This window comes from Mustelus asterias, chromosome 16 (genome assembly GCF_964213995.1).
Source record: "Mustelus asterias chromosome 16, sMusAst1.hap1.1, whole genome shotgun sequence".
Classification (NCBI taxonomy): domain Eukaryota; kingdom Metazoa; phylum Chordata; class Chondrichthyes; order Carcharhiniformes; family Triakidae; genus Mustelus; species Mustelus asterias.
In genome coordinates this window covers 92,720,132-92,740,164 of record NC_135816.1, presented here as the reverse complement: position 1 = coordinate 92,740,164, position 20,033 = coordinate 92,720,132, and the positions used below count along the sequence as shown (strand labels likewise).

The following is a 20,033-nucleotide window of genomic DNA, read 5'->3' as shown; positions in this document are numbered from 1 at the left end:
TGTTAAACTTCTTACTGTGTTTACCCCAGTCCAACGCCGGCATCTCCACATCAAGATTACAGCGGCCATTTCACTTTTGTGTTTAGACTGACCAACCAATATGATTTATGTTCTGACTCTGAAGCGTCTGAATTGTACCTCCTTCTCTATTTTTTTTGAATAAGTTACTACTTTCTGTGACCACCGCTTGAATAAGTGAATCGTCTCGCCGCCCCCCACCCCGCCCCGCCCCCACTGTCCGCCATACTTTATTTTCCCCACCAGGTGGCGCGACAGTCTATGCAATTCCTCTTTATTTCTTTATTCTGTCCGGTTACAATTAATGGTTTAGTTATCAATTTTGATTCCCAATCCAATATTAACGATTTTTAAAAGATTGTTCCGGGATACTATAGATTAAAGCCTCCAGCCCCTGCTCACAATAATTCCCAATTAAAAATAACAAAATGTAATCCGTCACTCTCTCACTGGGATTTGTCAATCAGACTTCCGTCAAGGGCGGCACTGCTGCCTCACAGCGCCAGGGACCCGGGTTCAATTCCGGCCTCGGGTCACTGTCTCTGTGGAGTCTGCACATTTCCCCCGTGTCTGCGTGGGTTTTCTCCGGGTGGTCCGATTTCCTCCCATAGTCTCAAGATGTGTGGGTTAGGTTGATTGACCATAATAACTTGACTCTAGTGTCGGGATTAGCAGGGTAAATATGTGGGGTTACGGGAGTGAAGCCTGGGTGGGATTGTGGTCGTCGCGGACTCGATGGGCCGAATGGCCTCCGTCTGCACTGCAGGGATTCTATGATTCTTCAAAAACTAAGACTTAAAACTCTACCACAGATGCCGAGAGCAAATGTCTCCCTTCAGTTTTTTCTAGTCTTACGTCCAAAGCGCATGGCTTCTTTAAGCTCTGCTGAGTCGGACCAGACCTGGATTCCGTCCCTGGATTTCTGAATCAGCGCGGCAACACTCCATTAAAAACCAGACGTAACTCCCTTCCTGGTTAAAGCTACTTCCCTGTTGCCTCGTTACAGTTGACACCATCATAAAGGTCAAAGTGGATGTTCCCACCGGCTCACTGCCAAGCTGAATGGGCATGTGTTCCTGCGTACAGGGACATATCTATTCTGTGTCTGGGCCTATTCATTACGTGGCAAAATATCTATTGTATAACTGGAGCGATTCATTACGTTGCAGTTGGAGTACTGTGAGCAATTACGTTGCAGTTGGAGTACTGCAGTGATTCATTACGTTGCAGTTGGAGTACTGTGAGCAATTTTGGGCCCCACACCTCAGGAAGGACATACTGGCACTGGAGCGGGTCCAGCGGAGATTCACACGGATGATCCCAGGAATGGTAGGCCTGACATACGATGAACGTCTGAGGATCGTGGGATTATATTCATTGGAGTTTAGGAGGTTGAGGGGAGATCTGATAGAAACTTACAAGATAATGAACGGCTTAGATAGGATGGACGTAGGGAAGTTGTTTCCATTAACAGGGGAGACTAGGACGCGGGGGCACAGCCTTAGAATAAAAGGGAGTCACTTTAGAACAGAGATGAGGAGAAATTTCTTCAGCCAGAGAGTGGTGGGTCTGTGGAATTCATTGCCACAGAGGGCTGTGGAGGCCGAGACGTTGAGCGTCTTCAAGACAGAAATTGATAAATTCTTGATTTCTCGAGGAATTAAGGGCTATGGGGAGAGAGCGGGTAAATGGAGTTGAAATCAACCATGATTGAATGGTGGAGTGGACTCGATGGGCCGAATGGCCTTACTTCCGCTCCTATGTCTTATGGTCTTATGGTCTTAAAATATGTTCCCTCAAAAGGATCTTCCAGATATGAGTTCTGCTCGCTAATGGGTTACCAGGTTAGGCCCTAAACTTTTTACCTTTCCCATCATGCTTTTCAGTAACTTTAATTGGCCAAAGTGTGCAGTCACAGTAACACACTTGAAATGCATTTAGAATATCTGCTGAAATGTTTTAAAATCTCATTATTTGTTTTGATTCTCTTACTGCATCTATGTGTGTGCAAGTTACCATTTAACTCTTTACCGTTAACTCTGCCAGTGCCTGTGTGCTGTCTAAAACCCAAGGGAAATGTAAAATAATCACTTTCACCTCCCACAGTGCAAAGATGCACAGGTTAGATGGATTGGTCATGCTAAATTGTTCCTAAACGTCCAAAGACACAGAGCGTATGTGGATTAACCCTGGTAAATGCACCAGGTTATGGAGATGGGGCAGGGGATGGGCCTGGGTAAAATCGTCTGTCAGATAGTCAGTGTTGATGTGATGGACCGAATGGTCTTCTTCTGCATTTGGAATGATACTATTGGAACTCTACCTGAGGTTCAAATGACTTTGTTATGGAAATTGGTGCTCTATTTGCTGAATGTATAACCAGAGAAATCAGTGAGATCGACCTTCATATTGTCACTATTCATAGTTTCATGTATAGTTTTATTGTCCATAATTTAACTTTTGTTCATGTTCAATAATCACACCACGGTCACCGGAACTTAAAGTAAAAGTACTGAAAAGAGCAATCTTGACCATCATTCGCTGACCAGATTGAAAAATGCCCCTTTCCTTCAGCTACAATTTGACAGAATATAATGTAGCTTATCAACATTCGAAATAAAAACCAAAAAAGAAAACGCTGGAAAAATCTCAGCAGGTCTGGCAGCGTCTGTAAGGAGAGAAAAGAGCTGACGTTTCACAGGTTTGACAAAGGGTCATCTGGACTCGAAATGTCAGTTCTTTTCTCTCTTTACAGATGCTGCCAGACCTGCTGAAATTTTCATTTCATTCACATTCCAGCACCCGCAGTAATTCGAAATAAAAATACTAGTATAAGCAATCTTTGTCGGGTCTAAATTTTTTAGAAACATTTATGTTCATAGTGTTCTCATTTTAAAATCACAAATCCATTTTTTTCAATCGCAATTATATATTACATTGATTCCCTTACTATAACTTAATAAAGTTGTGTTACTTAATACTCACTTGTTTCATGACTGGCCTTCAATTCGAAATCAACATATAATTAGGAAGCAAAGTCACAGAACATGTGGCAGGAAGCCTCATGATAGAGCTTAAAATGAATCCCTTGATCTTGCTACTTTTAACAGTGAATGCAGCATGTATGTGATAGGTTTTAAAGCTAAAATTGACTATCCTGATCTACCTACATTCATCCATCTGGATTGAAGAACAAGGGAAGGAATTCTCAATTATGACAGACTAAGTGATGATGGAGGAAATAAATTTGAGTGCCAGGTACAAAGATCACTAACGTTATTGTTCACACAACCAAAGGAATCACAACTGTCTTGGGTTCAACTGAATGATGGTAAATCAGATGGAAATGTTAAAAGTCAAAAATGGATTTCGTAAGGTGGATGCAGCAAATGATTATTTAATCTAATGGGGGATTGCAGGGTAATCTAATCTAGAAGTTAAGGGTAAGTAATAAGATTCACCATTCTTTGACTACTCCATTTGGAATATTGTCAGCAGCTTTGGACCCCATATCTACGGAAGGATGTAGTGGCCTTGGAAAGGGTGCAGAGGAGATTCACAAGAATGATCCCTGGAATGAAGAGCTTTCGTATTAGGAACGGTTGAGTACTCTGGGTCTGTACTCGTTGGAGTTTAGAAGGATGAGGGGGGGGGATCTTATTGAAACTTGCAGGATACTGCGAGGCCTGGATAGAGTGGATGTGGAGAGGATGTTTTCACGAGTAGGAAAAACTAGAACCAGAGGGCACAGCCTCAGGCTAAAGGGATGATCCTTTAAAACAGAAATGAGCCAGAGAGTGGTGAATCTGCGGAACCTTTTGCTGCAGAAGGCTGTGGAGGCCAGGTCATTGGCTGCCTTTAAGATAGAGACAGATAGGTTCTTGATTGATAAGGGGATAAGGGATTATGGGGAAGAGGCAGGAGAATGGGGATGAGAAAAAAAAATCAGCCATGATTGAATGGCAGAGCAGACTCGATGGGCCAAGTGGCCTAATTCTGCTTCTATGTCTTATGATTGTATGCTCTTGAGAGAAGAATTCTTCCTCCAATCCGTCTGAAATGAGCAGCCACTTATTCTGTGACTGGCCCTCTGGTCCTACACTCTCTCGTAAGTGGAAACATCCACCCAACATTTACCCTGTCTAACCCTTTTGAATGTTTCAATCATATCATCTCTTATTCTTCTGAATATAGACCCAACCTCTTTCATCTTTGCTCATATGGCAGCCCGTCATATCCTCTGGACAGGGACAGTTAATAATTTTTCAATTAAATTCCTGGTAACTTTCTTCGCTCACCCTCCCTTTATTCAGCGATTTGTGGACTGCACGGGATTCTCCTCTGCTGCTTTGTCCATTCTGATTCTGACTCCCGCACAAAAAAGTTCCATTTATACAGTCCGTATTACAAGCCTATTCATCTAGTAAATCTTACACTTTTCCACCACTTTTCTTTTCAGCTGCGAATTATTCCATCAGTTAGTTATTCAGTGATTATGATATGCTTAATATGTTTGATATACTTGTTATACAGTCTCGCTTTCTGTCTCTGATCTAGTTACATCCATTACTGTCTGTAATCCTCTTCTATGAATGGCTCTGGATCGGACATATTCCTCCATGCATTGCACAGCTGTGTTGTCCACTTGCGGATCAAACTTGTTGGCGAAAAAAGGTTCCTGTTGGACAACCCAATGTAAATCTCCAGACCCATAAACACAGAGTAGGTGGCGGTACGTCCCAGTGCAAGGCGGGTATGGGGCTCCTTTTGCGACATCACCAGCCTTAAAAGACCACTTCACCGTTCGGGTAACAATGGGGTCATTGTTGTCGTGCCCTGGAGTATCTGTTGTCGGGAGACATCCAGAGTAGCCGGGTGTCTCGGGCATTCTATTCAGGGTTGCCCAGATGTGTTCGTCGGGGCTGTAGGTGTCCTCCGACCACTTGAAAAACGCCTGGATTTCACGATTCACGAACAGGTTCCTCACAAATTCTTTAGTGACAAGAATGTATGCACCCCCCACAAACATGGGAATGCGTATGGGTGGGGGACTCTTCTCCTGATCTGTCATGACAACATCCTGATGGACATCATGATGCAATTTCCATCGTCTCTGATGGACAATACAAAGAGAAAAGATTCTAATTTTCCAAATCAGCCTTCATCTTTTTCTACGATTTCAGAATTAAAACAATTAAAACTTGAATTACATGAAATTATAGCCACTATATTTGGACACAAACATTTTGCAATTTTTTATGCCCTGAGTTTTAAAAGAAACATTTGAAATAACAAACCCTGCATTGTTATCAATGACTTGTTTAAGGACAATGGTAAAGATGACATCAGGAATTGACCTCAGAATTGCTCTTTAGAATTGATCCCATCGCCCACAAACTTTGCAATTCCACAAATGGCTTAAAATAAACTGAGTAACAAAGACATTTCAAAACAAAGCGTGAGAGGGATTTAAAAGAAAACAAGGCAGTACAAGTTAAATGTTCAAAAACAGAAAACTGTTGATGTTTGGAAGGTGATTTTTTTTAACAATGCTGCAAAGATCCAGCAGGACAGGCAGCATCTGTGGAGAGAACCAGAGTTAATGACTCAGGTCCAGATGAACGTAAATGCTCACTTGGTAGGCCTTCTGTCTCCTTCAGATGTAGGCAAATTGACGATGAGTGTTTAGTTTTAGTTTAGTTTACACACAATCGAAGTATGTCAACCCAACATGGCTTTATACTGAGTTCTGGGACACAAGCTCATTACATGACCTGATCTGAGCATCGGTCTCAAAACTGAAAAGGGACAAACAGCTTCAGGTAATGATATGAAATGTAAAAGTTGAACTACTACTGGTACGGAAATAGCCACCTTCTTAGCAATTAAAATATCAGCACCATTCTCTAAATTCAAGAAAAACGAGTATTACAGCATCCCAGCCTTGTATATTAAATTAGTGCTATGTAACTTTGTTCCACTGGAGCAAGCTGAGAGGGAGGGATTGGAGGCAGCAGTGCTGGTGAGAGATTAATTGAATTGTTTATTTATTTAATTAGTCAGCTAGTGTGTGTTTTTTTGGCCTTTACTTTAGCAGTATTATTTTAAGTTTAAAGTGAAAACTGGAAGTGGGCTGCTAAGGAGTCTGGGAAGGGTTTTTATTTTAACTTTAAAAGTCAGTTACCTGGGAGGTTCCCCCTCATTGTTCCACTGGAGCAAGCTGAGAGGGAGTGATTGGAGGCAGCAGTGCTGGTGAGAGATTAATTGAATTGTTTATTTATTTAATTAGTCAGCTCGTGGGTGTTTTTTTGGCCTTTACTTTAGCAGTAGTATTTTAAGTTTAAAGTGAAAACTGGAAGTGGGCTGCTAAGGAGTCTGGGAAGGGTTTTTTAAGCGCGTGAAGTATAAAAGGTAGGCTGCAGTATACAGCGGGCAGCGTCGGGAGCGGGCTGTGGAGTGAGTGGGAAGCAGAGTGTGAGCTATAAGGCTTTGGCTCACAGGGCTTAGGCAGAAAGGGCGAGCAGGGGTGAGTTTAATTCATTTTTGCTGTTTCTACCTGGTACTGGCAAGGTACCTAAAGGGGATGGGTGTGCAGGCAGTGCTATGTTCCTCTTGCACTATGTTTGAGGTGAGGGACGACGACAGTGTCCCTGCTGATTACACCTGTGGGAAGTGCACCCATCTGCAGCTCCTCCAAAACCATGTTAGGGAACTGGAGCTGGAGTTGGATGAACTTAGGATCATTAGGGACGCAGAGGTGGCCATAGACAGAAGCTTTAGGGATACGGTTACTCCGAGGAATGAAAACAGATGGGTGACGGTGAGAGGGGCTGGGAGGAAGCAGTCAGTGCAGGGATCCCCTGTGGTCGTTCACCTTAGCAACAAGTATTCCACTTTGGATACGGTTGAGGGGGATGACATACCAGTGGTGAGCCGCAGTGAGAGGATCTCCAGCACTGTGTCCGTCTCTGTGGCTCGGGAGGGTAAGGGGCAGAGCGGGAGGGCAATAGTTATTGGGGACTCGTTAGTAGAGGGATAGGTAGCAGGTTCTGTGGCAGCAAAAGAGACTCACGGATGGTATGTTGCCTACCGGATGCCAAGTTCCGTGACGTCTCAGACCGTGTTTTCCGGATTCTGAAGGGGGAGGGGAAACAGTCACAAGTCGTGGTACACATTGGTACCAATGACATAGGTAAGAGAATGGACGGGGATTTAAAGCAGGAATTTCTGGAGCTGGGCTGGGAGCTGAGAGCCAAGACAAAACATGTGGTCATCTCTGGTACATTGCCGGTGCCACGTGATAGCGAGTTGAGGAACAGGGAGAGAGTGCAGTTAAACATGTGGTTGCAGGGATGGTGTAGGAGGGAGGGTTTCAGATACGTGGATAATTGGAACACATTCTGGGGAAGGTGGGACCTGTACAAACAGGATGGGGTGCACCTGAACCAGAGGGGCACCAATATCCTAGGAGGGAAATTTGTTACGGCTCTTCAGGGGGGTTTAAACTAATAAGTCAGCGGAGTGGGAAAAGGAGTTGTAGTCCAGAAGTCAGTGAGGGTGGTGAGGTATTGGGGAAGGTATCAGGGTCAAGGGTGGGTACCGGTAGACAGGAAGGTGGGTTGAAGTGTGTCTACTTCAATGCAAGGAGCATCCGGAATAAGGTAGATGAACTTGGGGCGTGGATTGGTACTTGGGACTACGATGTTGTGGCCATTACGGAGACGTGGGTAGAACAAGGACAGGAATGGTTGTTGGACGTTCCGGGGTATAGATGTTTCACTAAGTGGAGGGAAGCTGGTAAAAGAGGTGGAGGAGTGGCATTGTTAATCAAGGATAGTTTAACGGCTGTGGAAAGGCACTTCGAGGAGGATCTGCACACTGAGGTAATATGGGCTGAGGTTAGGAATAGGAAAGCAGTGGTCACGTTGTTAGGAGTTTACTATAGGCCCCCAAATAGTAATAGAGATGTGGAGGAAGAAATTGCTAAGCAAATTATGGATATGTGTGGGGGTCACAGGGTAGTTGTCATGGGGGACTTTAACTTGCCAAATATTGATTGGAACCTTTGTAGGTCAAATAGTTCGGATGGGGCAGTTTTTGTGCAGTGTGTGCAGGAGGGTTTCCTGACACAATATGTGGATAGGCCGACAAGAGGTGAGGCCACATTGGATTTGGTACTGGGAATTGAACCGGGCCAAGTGTTAGATTTGGTTGTGGGAGAGCACTTTGGAGATAGTGACCACAATTCGGTGTCTTTTGTTATTGCAATGGAGAGGGATAGGGCCGTACAGCAGGGCAAGGTATACAATTGGGGGAGAGGTAATTATGATGCGATTAGGCAAGAATTAGGGGGCATAAGTTGGGAACAGAAACTGTCAGAGAAAGGAACTAATGAAAAGTGGAACTTTTGCAAGGAACAAATACTGGATGTCCTTGATAGGTATGTCCCTGTCAGGCAGGGAGGAAATGGCCGAGTGAGGGAACCATGGTACACGAAAGAGGTGGAATGTCTTGTGAAAAGGAAGAGGGAAGCTTATGTAGGGATGAGGAAACAAGGTTCAGATGGCTCGATTGAGGGTTACAAGTTAGCAAGGAATGAGCTGAAAAAGGGGCTTAGGAGAGCGAGGAGGGGACATGAGAAGTCCTTGGCGGGTCGGATCAAGGAAAACCCCAAGGCTTTTTACTCTTATGTGAGGAATAAAAGAATGACAAGGGTGAGGTTAGGGCCAGTCAAGGACAGTAGTGGGAGCTTGTGTATGGAGTCTGTAGAGATAGGCGAGGTGATGAATGAATACTTTTCTTCAGTGTTCACCAAGGAGAGGGGCCATGTTTTTGAGGAAGAGAAGGTGTTACAGACTAATAGGCTGGAGGAAATAGATGTTCGGAGGGAGGATGTCCTGGCAGTTTTGAATAAACTGAAGGTCGATAAGTCCCCTGGGCCTGATGAAATGTATCCTAGGATTCTTTGGGAGGCAAGGGATGAGATTGCAGAGCCTTTGGCTTTGATCTTTGGGTCCTCGCTGTCCACGGGGATGGTGCCAGAGGACTGGAGAATGGTGAATGTTGTTCCTCTGTTTAAGAAAGGGAATAGAAATGACCCTGGTAATTATAGACCGGTTAGTCTTACTTCGGTGGTTGGTAAATTGATGGAAAATGTCCTTAGAGATGGGATTTACGACCATTTAGAAAGATGCGGATTAATCCGGGATAGTCAGCACGGATTCGTGAAGGGCAAGTCGTGCCTCACAAATTTGATATAATTTTTTGAGGAGGTAACTAAGTGTGTTGATGAAGGTAGGGCAGTTGATGTCATATACATGGATTTTAGTAAGGCGTTTGATAAGGTCCCCCATGGTCGGCTTATGATGAAAGTGAGGAGGTGTGGGATAGAGGGAAAATTGGCCGATTGGATAGGTAACTGGCTGTCTGAACGAAGACAGAGGGTGGTGGTGGATGGAAAATTTTCGGATTGGAGGCAGGTTGCTAGCGGAGTGCCGCAGGGATCAGTGCTTGGTCCTCTGCTCTTTGTGATTTTTATTAATGACTTAGAGGAGGGGGCTGCAGGGTGGATCAGTAAATTTGCTGATGACACCAAGATTGGAGGAGTAGTGGATGAGGTGGAGGGCTGTTGTAGGCTGCAAAGAGACATAGATAGGATGCAAAGCTGGGCTGAAAAATGGCAAATGGAGTTTAACCCTGATAAATGTGAGGTGATTCATTTTGGTAGGACTAATTTAAATGTGGATTACAGGGTCAAAGGTAGGGTTCTGAAGACTGTGAAGGAACAGAGAGATCTTGGGGTTCATATCCACAGATCTCTAAAGGTTGCCACTCAAGTGGATAGAGCTGTGAAGGAGGCCTATAGTGTGTTAGCTTTTATTAAAAGGGGGTTGGAGTTTAAGAGCCGTGGGGTTATGCTGCAACTGTACAGGACCTTGGTGAGACCACATTTGGAATATTGTGTGTAGTTCTGGTCACCTCACTATAAGAAGGATGTGGAAGCGCTGGAAAGAGTGCAGAGGAGATTTACCAGGATGCTGCCTTGTTTGGAGGGTAGGTCTTATGAGGAAAGGTTGAGGGAGCTAGGGCTGTTCTCTCTGGAGCGGAGGAGGCTGAGCGGAGACTTAATAGAGGTTTATAAAATGATGAAGGGGATAGATAGAGTGAACGTTCAAAGACTATTTCCTCAGGTGGATGGAGCTATTACGAGGGGGCATAACTATAGGGTTCATGGTGGGAGATACAGGAAGGATGTCAGAGGTAGGTTCTCTATGCAGAGAGTGGTTGGGGTGTGGAATGGACTGCCTGCAGTGATAGTGGAGTCAGACACTTTAGGAACATTTAAGCGGTTATTGGATAGGCACATGGAGCACACCAGGATGATAGGGAGTGGGATAGCTTGATCTTGGTTTCAGAAAGCTCGGCACAACATCGTGGGCCGAAGGGCCTGTTCTGTGCTGTACTGTTCTATGTTCTATGTTCTATAACTTGTGATGTTCGAAGAATGTCACTTTATTTCACGCTCTGTAACTATCTTTGATTTCGAAAGTTGAGCATTGTTCTTCAATTAGCTTTTCTAACTCTGTGTTTCGTTTAAACTTCAATGTATGTCAGCTGACTGCATTGAATCACAGAATCACAGAATCACAGAGTGCGACAGTGCAGAAGAGGTCATTTGGCCCATCAAGTCTGTGCCAACGCATGAATTTTCCTGATTGCATTGTTTAGCACATCAATCACGTTCAAGCACTGATATGTATTTAATGTAGAATTTATGTAATTTCATTAAATCTGTAAGTCTTGAAAACCATTCTGTGAGTTTAATTCACTTATACCAAGCACTGACAGATACAACAACATATGACAGCAAAACAGTTGTCTCAGTAAAGATATAGTGATAAGCGTCTGTTTTAATGATGCCCTGTAGATCAATTAGAAATTGCATGATGTCCTGTCTCAAGTAAAAACAGAGAGAAAAACTATTCCCACTGATATTCTGTATATAGTACTTTGCATTATAGAGTCATAGAGTCATTGAGATTTACAGCATGGAAACAGGCCCTTCGGCCCAACTTGTCCAAGCCGCCCTTTTTTTTAAAAAACCCTCAACCAATATCAATTGCCCGCATTTGGCCCATATTCCTCTATACCCTCGTACCCATGAAACTATCTAAATGCTTTTTAAAAGATAAAATTGTACCCGCCTCTACTACTACCTCTGGCAGCTTGGTCCAGACATTCACCACCCTCTGTGTGAAAAAATTGCTCCTCTGGACACTTTTGTATCTCTCCCCTCTCACCTTAAACCTATGCCCTCTAGCTTTAGACTCCCCTACCTTTGGGAAAAGATATTGACTATCTACCTTGTCTATGCACCCCATTATTTTATAGACCTCTATAAGGTCACCCCTCAGCCTCCGACACTCCAGAGAAAAAAGTCCCAGTCTATTCAGCCTTTCCTTATAACTCAATCCAGCAAGTCCCAGTAGCATCCTAGTAAATCTTTTCTGAACTCTTTCTAGTTTAATAATATCCTTTCTATAATAGGATGACCAGAATTGCACACAGTATTCCAAGTGTGGCCTTACCAATGTCCTGTACAACTTCAACAAGACGTCCCAACTCCTGTATTCAATGTTCTGACCGATGAAACCAAGCATGTCGAATGCCTTCTTCACCACTCTGTCCACCCGTGACTCCAATTTCAAGGAGCTATGAACATGTACCCCTTGATCTCTTTGTTCTGTAACTCTCCCCAACGCCCTACCATTAACTGAGTAAGTCCTGCCCTGGTTCAATCTACCAAAATGCATCAGCTTGCATTTGTCTAAATTGAACTCCATCTCTCATTCGTCAGCCCACTGGCCCAATTGATCAAGATCCCACTGCAATTGGAGATAACCTTCCTCACTGTCCACCATGCCACCAACCTTGCTGTCAGCTGCAAACTTATTAACCATGCCCCCTATATTCTCATCCAAATCATTAATATAAATGACAAATAACAGTGGGCCCAGCACTGATCCCTGAGGCACACCGCTGGTCACAGGCCTCTAGTTTGAAAAACAACCCTCCACAACCACCCTCTGGCTTCTGGCAAGAAGCTAATTTTGTATCCATTTAGATACCTCTCCCTGGATTTAACTTCATGCAACAACCTACCATGCGGTACCTTGTCAAAGACCTTGCTAAAGTCCATGTAGACACCATCAACTGCGCTGCCCTCATCTACCTTCTTGGTTACCCCTTCAAAAAACTCAATCAAATTTGTGAGACATGATTTTCCACTCACAAAACTATGCTGACTGTCCCTAATCAGTCTTTGCATCTCTAAATGCCTGTAGATCCTGTCCCTCAAAATACCTTCCAACAATTTACCCACCACAGATGTGAGGCTCACTTGCCTGTAGTTCCCAGGCTTTTCCCTGCAGCCCTTTTTAAACAAAGGCACAACATTTGCCACTCTCCAATCTTCTGGCACCTCACCCGTGACTATCAATGATTCAAATATCTCAGCTAGGGGACCCGCAATTTCCTCCCTTGCCTCCCACAACATCCTGTGATGTACCTCATCAGGTCCCGCAGATTTACCTACCTTGATGCGCTTTAAGACTTCCAGCACCTCCTTCTCTGTAATATGTCCACTCCTCAAGACACCAATATTTATTTCCTCCAGTTCCCTAACATCCATACTTTTCTCAACAGTAAATACTGCTGAGAAATATTCATTTAGAACCTCACCCATCTCTTGTGGATCCACACATAGATTACCTTGTTGATCCTTAAGAGGCCCTACTCTCTCCCTTGTTACTCCTTTGCCCTTTATATATTTGGAGAAACTCTTTGGATTCTCCTTTGCCTTATCTGCCAAAACAATTTTGTGTCCCCTTTTTGCCCTCCTGATTTCTCTCTTAACTCTACTCCGACACCCTCTATACTCTTCAAGAGATTCACTTGGTCCCAGCTGCCTCTTTCTTCTTCTTGACTAGGGCCTCAATATCCCAAGTCATCCAGGGTTCCTGATTTCTGCCAGCCTTGCCCTTCACTCTAAGAGGAATGTGTTTCCCCTGAACCCTGGTTAACACACTTTTGAAAGCATGCCACTTACCAGACATCCCTTTTCCTTCCCACAGACTCCCCCAATTAACTTTTGAAAGTTCCTGCCTGATACCATCAAAATTGGCCTTGCCCCAATTTAGAATATTAACTTTTGGGCCAGGCCTATCATTCTCCATAGCTATCTTAGAACTAATTGAATTATGGTCACTGGTCCCAAAGTGATCCCTCACTAACACTTCTGTCACCTGCCCTTCGTTATTTCCCAAGAGGAGGTCAAGTTTATATATATATGTACTTTGTAAACATTTTTTTAGTTTTACGGTTAGAAGTAATTTTCATGTCCCATCCGTTGCTTTAAAAATAAAGTAACTTATCCCAAGTAACCACAGAGAAGTAATGACAACCTTCACATTTGTACAAAATACCGGGTTATTGATACACGTCTGATTTTTTGCCAATTAAATCAGATTTTAAGAGATGAGCTCAGGGTCTCAAGCATGGCGGCATGACAGCATACTGTCCCCATCCTGAACAATTGGGCAAGGAAGGTATTAAAACATGAGAGTCATAGATGTCTGCGATGGTCAAAGAAAAAGGAGAAATGAGGAGGATGACCAGGGGGTGGAGAAGGAGGGAGGGGCAGTGGGGAATGGGAGGAGGAGGAGGAGGGGAGAGAGAGGTGAAGAAGGGCAGGATAGGAGGGGGGAAGGTGGCGGGCCTGAGGAAGATGCCCTTCTGCAGAGTCGGTGCAGGCTCCGGGCTGAATGAGCTCGTTCTGCACTCTTGGGATACTTTGTCGGGGTTCGATGGCAAGAAGAGTCATAGTGCACTAGTCAAGTGTAGCCCTGAATTTAATAGGTGTTATTCTACAATTTACTAAACATTTCTTGTTCCTTCACCAAACGATCTCCTATTGCCGAAATACTTAAACCCTCAAATGAACATGATTGGAATTTAAGTTCAGATGATATCCAGAACTTGCAGGAGAACGCATAATATGGTAACTTTGAAATCATCCTTTTACTTTGTGACCACAGAAAATGAGTTTAAACAAGCGCCCATTCAGCCTGAGGCGGTCTAACTGGTATTCAAATCAATAGTTGACTCACAAGTATAGTTTCTAAAACCTGCTGCTCCAGGTGACGTAATTGCAATCTGAATATGATCATCTCAATTTGAATTATATATTGAAGTCCCTTTTGCTATATTTGACTACAGTCATGCAGATAAACAGGTTGGAGATAGCATTGGATGGAGCGAGATAGTGATTGAGCGAGCGAGAGTGGGAATGACAGTGGAGGGAGAATGGGAGAGCGATGGATGAATGATGGAAAGCCAGAGTGAAGGATGGACACATCATTTTAATTAACCTATTTACCTTTTTGTTTTCTGGTGGAGGTACCGAGTCCATAATATTTGAGCCGTTCTTGGCCACGAGACTGTTGACTATCTCCCTGTTGGTTTTGGTTGGAAAATCTTGTCCGCAAACATTGATGAGATATCTCCAGGGGACAGAGCTCTGCAACAGTTCTTCCATGCAGTTCAGATCAGCCTGAACTCGAGACCATGAGGCATATATCACCGACTCTGACTTTCTTGCAACAAAGACATTACTAAAACAGGAAGCGATGGCCTGGACAGCTGAGTGAAATGGCTTCGGAGATTTCCTATCCACGTGGACACAGTAAACATTCTGTGGAGCATAAATGCTTCTTAGGAGCCTCTCAAACATCTCAATGTTGGTATGAATCACCATTGAATAGGCCAGAGGGAAGTCTCTTTCCTCAGCACTTAAGGGGAATGTGATATACTTGCGGGTTTTAACGAAATCGTCGCAGTCTCGGGTCATTGCTAAATAATCGGTTTCATTGAAGAAATTATGTTTGTTTCCTCTCGTGATCGACTTTAAATGAACCTTTTCAATGGCTTCCGGGTCACCTCTTAATATCTTCCAGCAACTCGAATTATTTTCTCCAAGGTCTAGAGATTCATATTTCGCATAGGAATCTGAGTTTAGTGTAACTGGTTTCCATAAGTTTACGAACGCATTCCCTCTCCAACAAAGATATCCATAAAAGAAAATCACAGAAAGTCCAGTCAGGATTGATATGAGTTTCATCTGCCCATAAAGACACCGAGGCAATTTGCTCATGGCTCTTTCGTGCACTTTTGTAATGTAATTCAGTACTCGGTTTTCAGATATAATTAACACACAGATGCACACAGAGATGTGTTGGTCGTGTGAACTCCAATTTACTCAGTGCTTTCAATGAATGCCATCCCAATTTTTAGCAACTTGGTGATTTGAATTCAGAATATCTGGGCCTCGGAAAGGAAGCGTTCATTCATTGTTTTTCAGCCGGCCACCCTGTTTGACAATTCCTACTGGCTCCTGCTGCCGTGTCCTCAGTTCCAATGCTCTTGTGTCCAGTCCTATGACTCTGCTGTTATAAAATATAAGTATTGATATAAAATTAAATATGACATCAAATATTAATTTGTGTTGCTTCAAGGTGGATATTCATACCTATCGAATATTTTGAAAAGGGCATTTTTTACTAAGCAAATGGCACTAGCTTAAAACAACTACTGCATTGCATCTGTGCAAGACACAAGCCACATTATGGAAACACAGAACTGCATTTTCCGGCTACGCTCGCCCCAAGACTGGAAAATCCAACCCTACGTTAATGGTACGGAGGAGCTTACTGTGTGGGTTGATGCCACACACCGTTCACTTCTTGCCCTCGCCCATCACCCCTACATACTTTCATTTAGTTTAAATCCCTATCAACTCTAGTTATGCGATTTGTCACGACTCTGGTCCCAACATGATTCAGGTGAAGGCCGTCCCGTCCGAACGGCTCCCTCCTTCCTCAGTACTGGTGCCAATGTCCCATGAATTCGAACCAATTTCTCCCACACCAAACTTTGATCCACGCATTTACCTCTTAAATATTATTAACCCTGTGCCAATTAGGTCATAGCTCTGAGATGTGGAGATCATTACCTTTTTGGTTCCGCTTTTTAGTTTAGCCCCTAGTTACTCATATTCCCTCAGCAGACAATCTATGTGTTCTACCTATGTTGTTGGTGGATCACAACTGGATCTTTACCCTCCCACTTCAAGTTCCTTTGTAGCCCAGATGAGGTATCCTGAACCTTGGCACTCGGTAGGCAACAGAATCTTCAGAACTCTCGATCCTGGTCACAGACAACGGTGTCTATGCCCCTAACTATACTATCCCCGATTACATCAACATTTCTCTTCTCTCCTCCATACTTAAATGTCTCCCTGATTTTATGAATAAAGGCAAGATGAAGAGAGCTTAAGTTAAGCATAGGAGATAGAGCTTAGAATTAACTTCAGTTACATATCGTCGACCCCAGGAGACGATAAAAAACAATGAAGTCCATTTTGAAATGTGCGCACTATTGGATGGAATCATAGTGATTTGAATGCAGCTTCTGGAAGTTTCCCCGAGACAGGTGTAACCGCAACGTCCCAAACAGAATTGGATAAATACTTGAATGAAACGGCTGTACAGGGATTTGAGATGGGAGTGGAACTGCGAGTGTGGACGGATAATTCCATCAAAGAACCGCCAAACACGCCCAAATGGCTGCTCTGCTTCTGCGCTCTCTCATTCTACAATTCTCGAGTGAACGAGTCGGATTTGTGCAAATGCGTTTATCTTCTTTATCTGTCTGGCTGCTGATCGATTTCATTGTATTCAAATTGATAGAGGCAAAGGGGGTTGAATATTTCTAAGACTTTGGTCGACAATATTCTTGATCAGGCTCATGTCCAGACGTTTTAGGATTTATTGCAGTACACTTTCCATCAATTCAGCCTTTAGAATAGAAATTGACAAACATAATTACACAGCAACGGTGAGTAGTGATATCAATATTTTAGCACTGAATCCGCGTTAGCCCTTCGCAAGTATCGGCCCGGGACTCATTGTGATCATCAAGAAGAATGTGGAGACACTGGAAAGAGTGCAAAGGAGATTTACCAGGATGCTGCCTGGTTTGGAGGGTAGGTCTTATGAGGAAAGGTTGAGGGAACTTGGGCTTTTCTCTTTGGAGCGGAGGAGGTTGAGAGGAGACTTGATAGAGGTTTATAAGATGATGAGGGGGATAGATAGAGTGAACGTTCAAAGACTATTTCCTCGGGTGAATGGAGCGGTAACTAGGGGGCATAACTATAGGGTTCATGGTGGGAGACATAGGAAGGATGTCCGAGGTAGGTTTTTTACTCAGAGAGTGGTTGGGGTGTGGAATGGACTGCCTGCAGGGATAGTGGAGTCGAAACTTTAGGAACATTTAAGAAGCTATTGGATAGGCACATGGAGTACTTCGGGATGATAGGGAGGAAATAGCTTGATCTGGGTTTCAGACAAAGCTCGGCACAAACATCGTGGGCCGAAGGGCCTGTTCTGTGCTGTACTGTTCTATGTTCTATCCTCCTTAATAATGCCTGTCTCTGATTGTGTCAGGAAACCTGCAAAAATCATGTAATTAGGGCCAAAACACACTATAAAATGTTCACTTTAATGAGAACAAAATACATGTTAACACCATCTCACCGAATTAAATAAATTGGAAATTAAATAACTTATGGGGAACAAAAGCTCTAAAATGAAATTAGAGTTGATTTCCTTACCTCTCGTCACCGCTTCATCAATTCCCTTTAGCACCGTCCCTTCGCCTGCCCTGCCCTTTCCTGGGAGCAACTTAGTCGCTTCCGATTATTTTGGAAAGGCTCAACATATTTCCCTTCCGACGATATGCATTCAACGAACAAGTCCTGGAACAATCCAGTTTAACGCCGACAGTCACACTGCTCGAGAGAATACAATGAACAGAGCGATGCGATAAATAGTGCTACGAAAATGAATAAACAGTTCAGCAAAGTAAGCACCGGATTTGTTGTAATTCTGTGCTTATCCAGCAGTTCGTATTTTCTCATTTTAACCCCGCACATACATTAACCAGAGGAGCAATCACGTTGCAAATTTAAGACCTATAAGATATAAGAGAGATCCGCCAAGATTCCTGCTGTGATTTGTAAACAGAAGCTCAGTGATATTGTTGGAGTACGTTTTAAGACAACTATTCAAGCTCATAATTGAACATTGTTCAATGCCATTAGGTCGGCACGGTCGCACAGTGGTTAGCCTCACAGCGTCAGGGAGCCGCAGTTCGATTCCACCTTGGGTGAATCTCCGTGTGCAGTTTGCGCATCCCCCTGTGTCTGCGTGGGTTTCCTCCCACAGTCCAAAGATGTGCAAGTTAGGTGGATTGACCATGCTAAATTGCGCGGTAGTGCTCCAGAATGGGGATCAGTAGGGTAAATTCGTGGGTTTATGGCGACAGGGTGGAGGGTGGTGTTCCTGGGTAAGATGTTCTGTCGGAGAGTCAGTGCAGACTCGATGAGCTGAATGGCTTCCATAGGGATTCTATGATTACCTGCACAATAGCTAGATATTTGATGACAAAAGTAAAAATTATTTAGTTCAGAAGCAGGCATTGTCCTATTTTAAGGAAGGAGGTCTGATGACCTCTGGAGACTGCACCACTTCCCCGCTTCCCCTTTAATAAGAGTATATTAAATTCATCAATTCGTTTTTTTCTCAACCTATCACCATTTTCCTAATCCTTCGGTGTACAAAATTTATTGATAATAGTTGGTATACTAAATTACCACCTAGAGAATTCCAATGATTCAGTAACCTCTGATTGAAGTAGTTTCTCCAAATCACAGTACATAATGGACCCTTTGGTGGACTTCTAATTTTATACTCATCAGCCACAGATAAATTACCGCTCAGCATCCAACTTATCAATTCACTTGAAAGTGATCACCTCTCATTTCTCAATTTGCAAGATCACAGAATCTCATTGCACACAATCGCTCTTCAATAGAGAGCCACCTTGTCTCAGAAACCAATCCAGTGAAGTACCATTGCATCCCAGTTGTCAATGTATAAGTAATGAATAGATTGGGTGAGGTGGATTCCCAGAAAATTATTGCAACTCTTCTGAAGTTCAAATAATTAAACTAAATCAAATAAACTGAGGAACAAAACAAAAGGGACAGCCCCCTAGGAAGGAATCGTCTGAAACAAAAATAAATCACAAATGAAACTTAAAATATTAAATCAAAATGTGACTGACAGCATTGATAAGGCACCCAATGGTATGGAAGGCCTGGACAGTGTCCGTGGAAACTGCATGCTCCCTTTCCAGAGACACCCAGCCATGAACATAGCCCCAGTAAAGGAGCAGACAATGGGGTTGGATGACCCTCTTTAGTCACCCCCTGCATGGACATGTTGGTGGCGAGCTTGGCCAGGCAGAGGAGTAGGTTGAGGAGGGGGTCATACTCCTTCTCTGCCCCCTCCACACCAGGTGCCTATAGATTAGGAGTGTGGGGCTGAAGTGCAAACAAAACTGTAAACGAAAGTCTTTTTCAATTCCTTCATCGACCGTTTTTGTCACTTCCTCGAAAAACTCCACCAAATTTGTAAGGCACGACCTCCCTCTTACAAAACCATGCTGTCTGTCACTAATGAGATTGTTCCGTTCTAAATGCACATACATCCTGTCTCTAAGAATCCTCTCCAACAACTTCCCTACCACGGACGTCAAGCTCACCGGCCTATAATTTCCTGGGTTATCCCTGCTACCCTTCTTAAACAACGGGACCACATTCGCTATCCTCCAATCCTCAGGGACCTCACCCGTGTCCAAAGAAGTGACAAAGATTTCCGTCAGAAGCCCAGCAATTTCATCTCTCATCTCCCTGAGCAGTCGAGGATAGATGCCATCAGGCCCTGGGGCTTTGTCAGTTTTAATGTTCCCTAAAAAACCTAACACTTCCTCTCTTGTAATGGAGATTTTCTCTAACGGGTCAACAACTCCCTCCGAGACACTCCCGGTTAACACGC

At 43.7% G+C, this 20,033-nt stretch overlaps 1 protein-coding gene across 2 annotated transcripts; it reads right to left on the bottom strand.

Annotated features, from left to right (window-relative positions):
• Positions 1–2,438: 2,438 nt before the first annotated feature.
• LOC144505541 (beta-1,3-galactosyl-O-glycosyl-glycoprotein beta-1,6-N-acetylglucosaminyltransferase 3-like) lies at positions 2,439–18,282 on the bottom strand. 2 transcript variants are annotated; one of them, XR_013499820.1, is made up of 4 exons: positions 17,747–18,282; positions 14,456–15,521; positions 3,629–5,131; positions 2,439–2,676 (listed from the first exon to the last, which is right to left on the bottom strand). XR_013499820.1 is itself a non-coding variant. In XM_078231670.1 (3 exons), exons 2-3 carry the CDS (start codon positions 15,227–15,229, stop codon positions 4,544–4,546), a joined length of 1,362 nt encoding a protein of 453 aa, XP_078087796.1. In that variant the 5' UTR covers positions 15,230–15,521; positions 17,747–18,282; the 3' UTR covers positions 2,439–4,543. The 2 variants fall into 2 exon arrangements, 1 of the variants encoding a protein (XP_078087796.1); XM_078231670.1 differs by having other exon boundaries at positions 2,439–5,131.
• Positions 18,283–20,033: the final 1,751 nt, after the last annotated feature.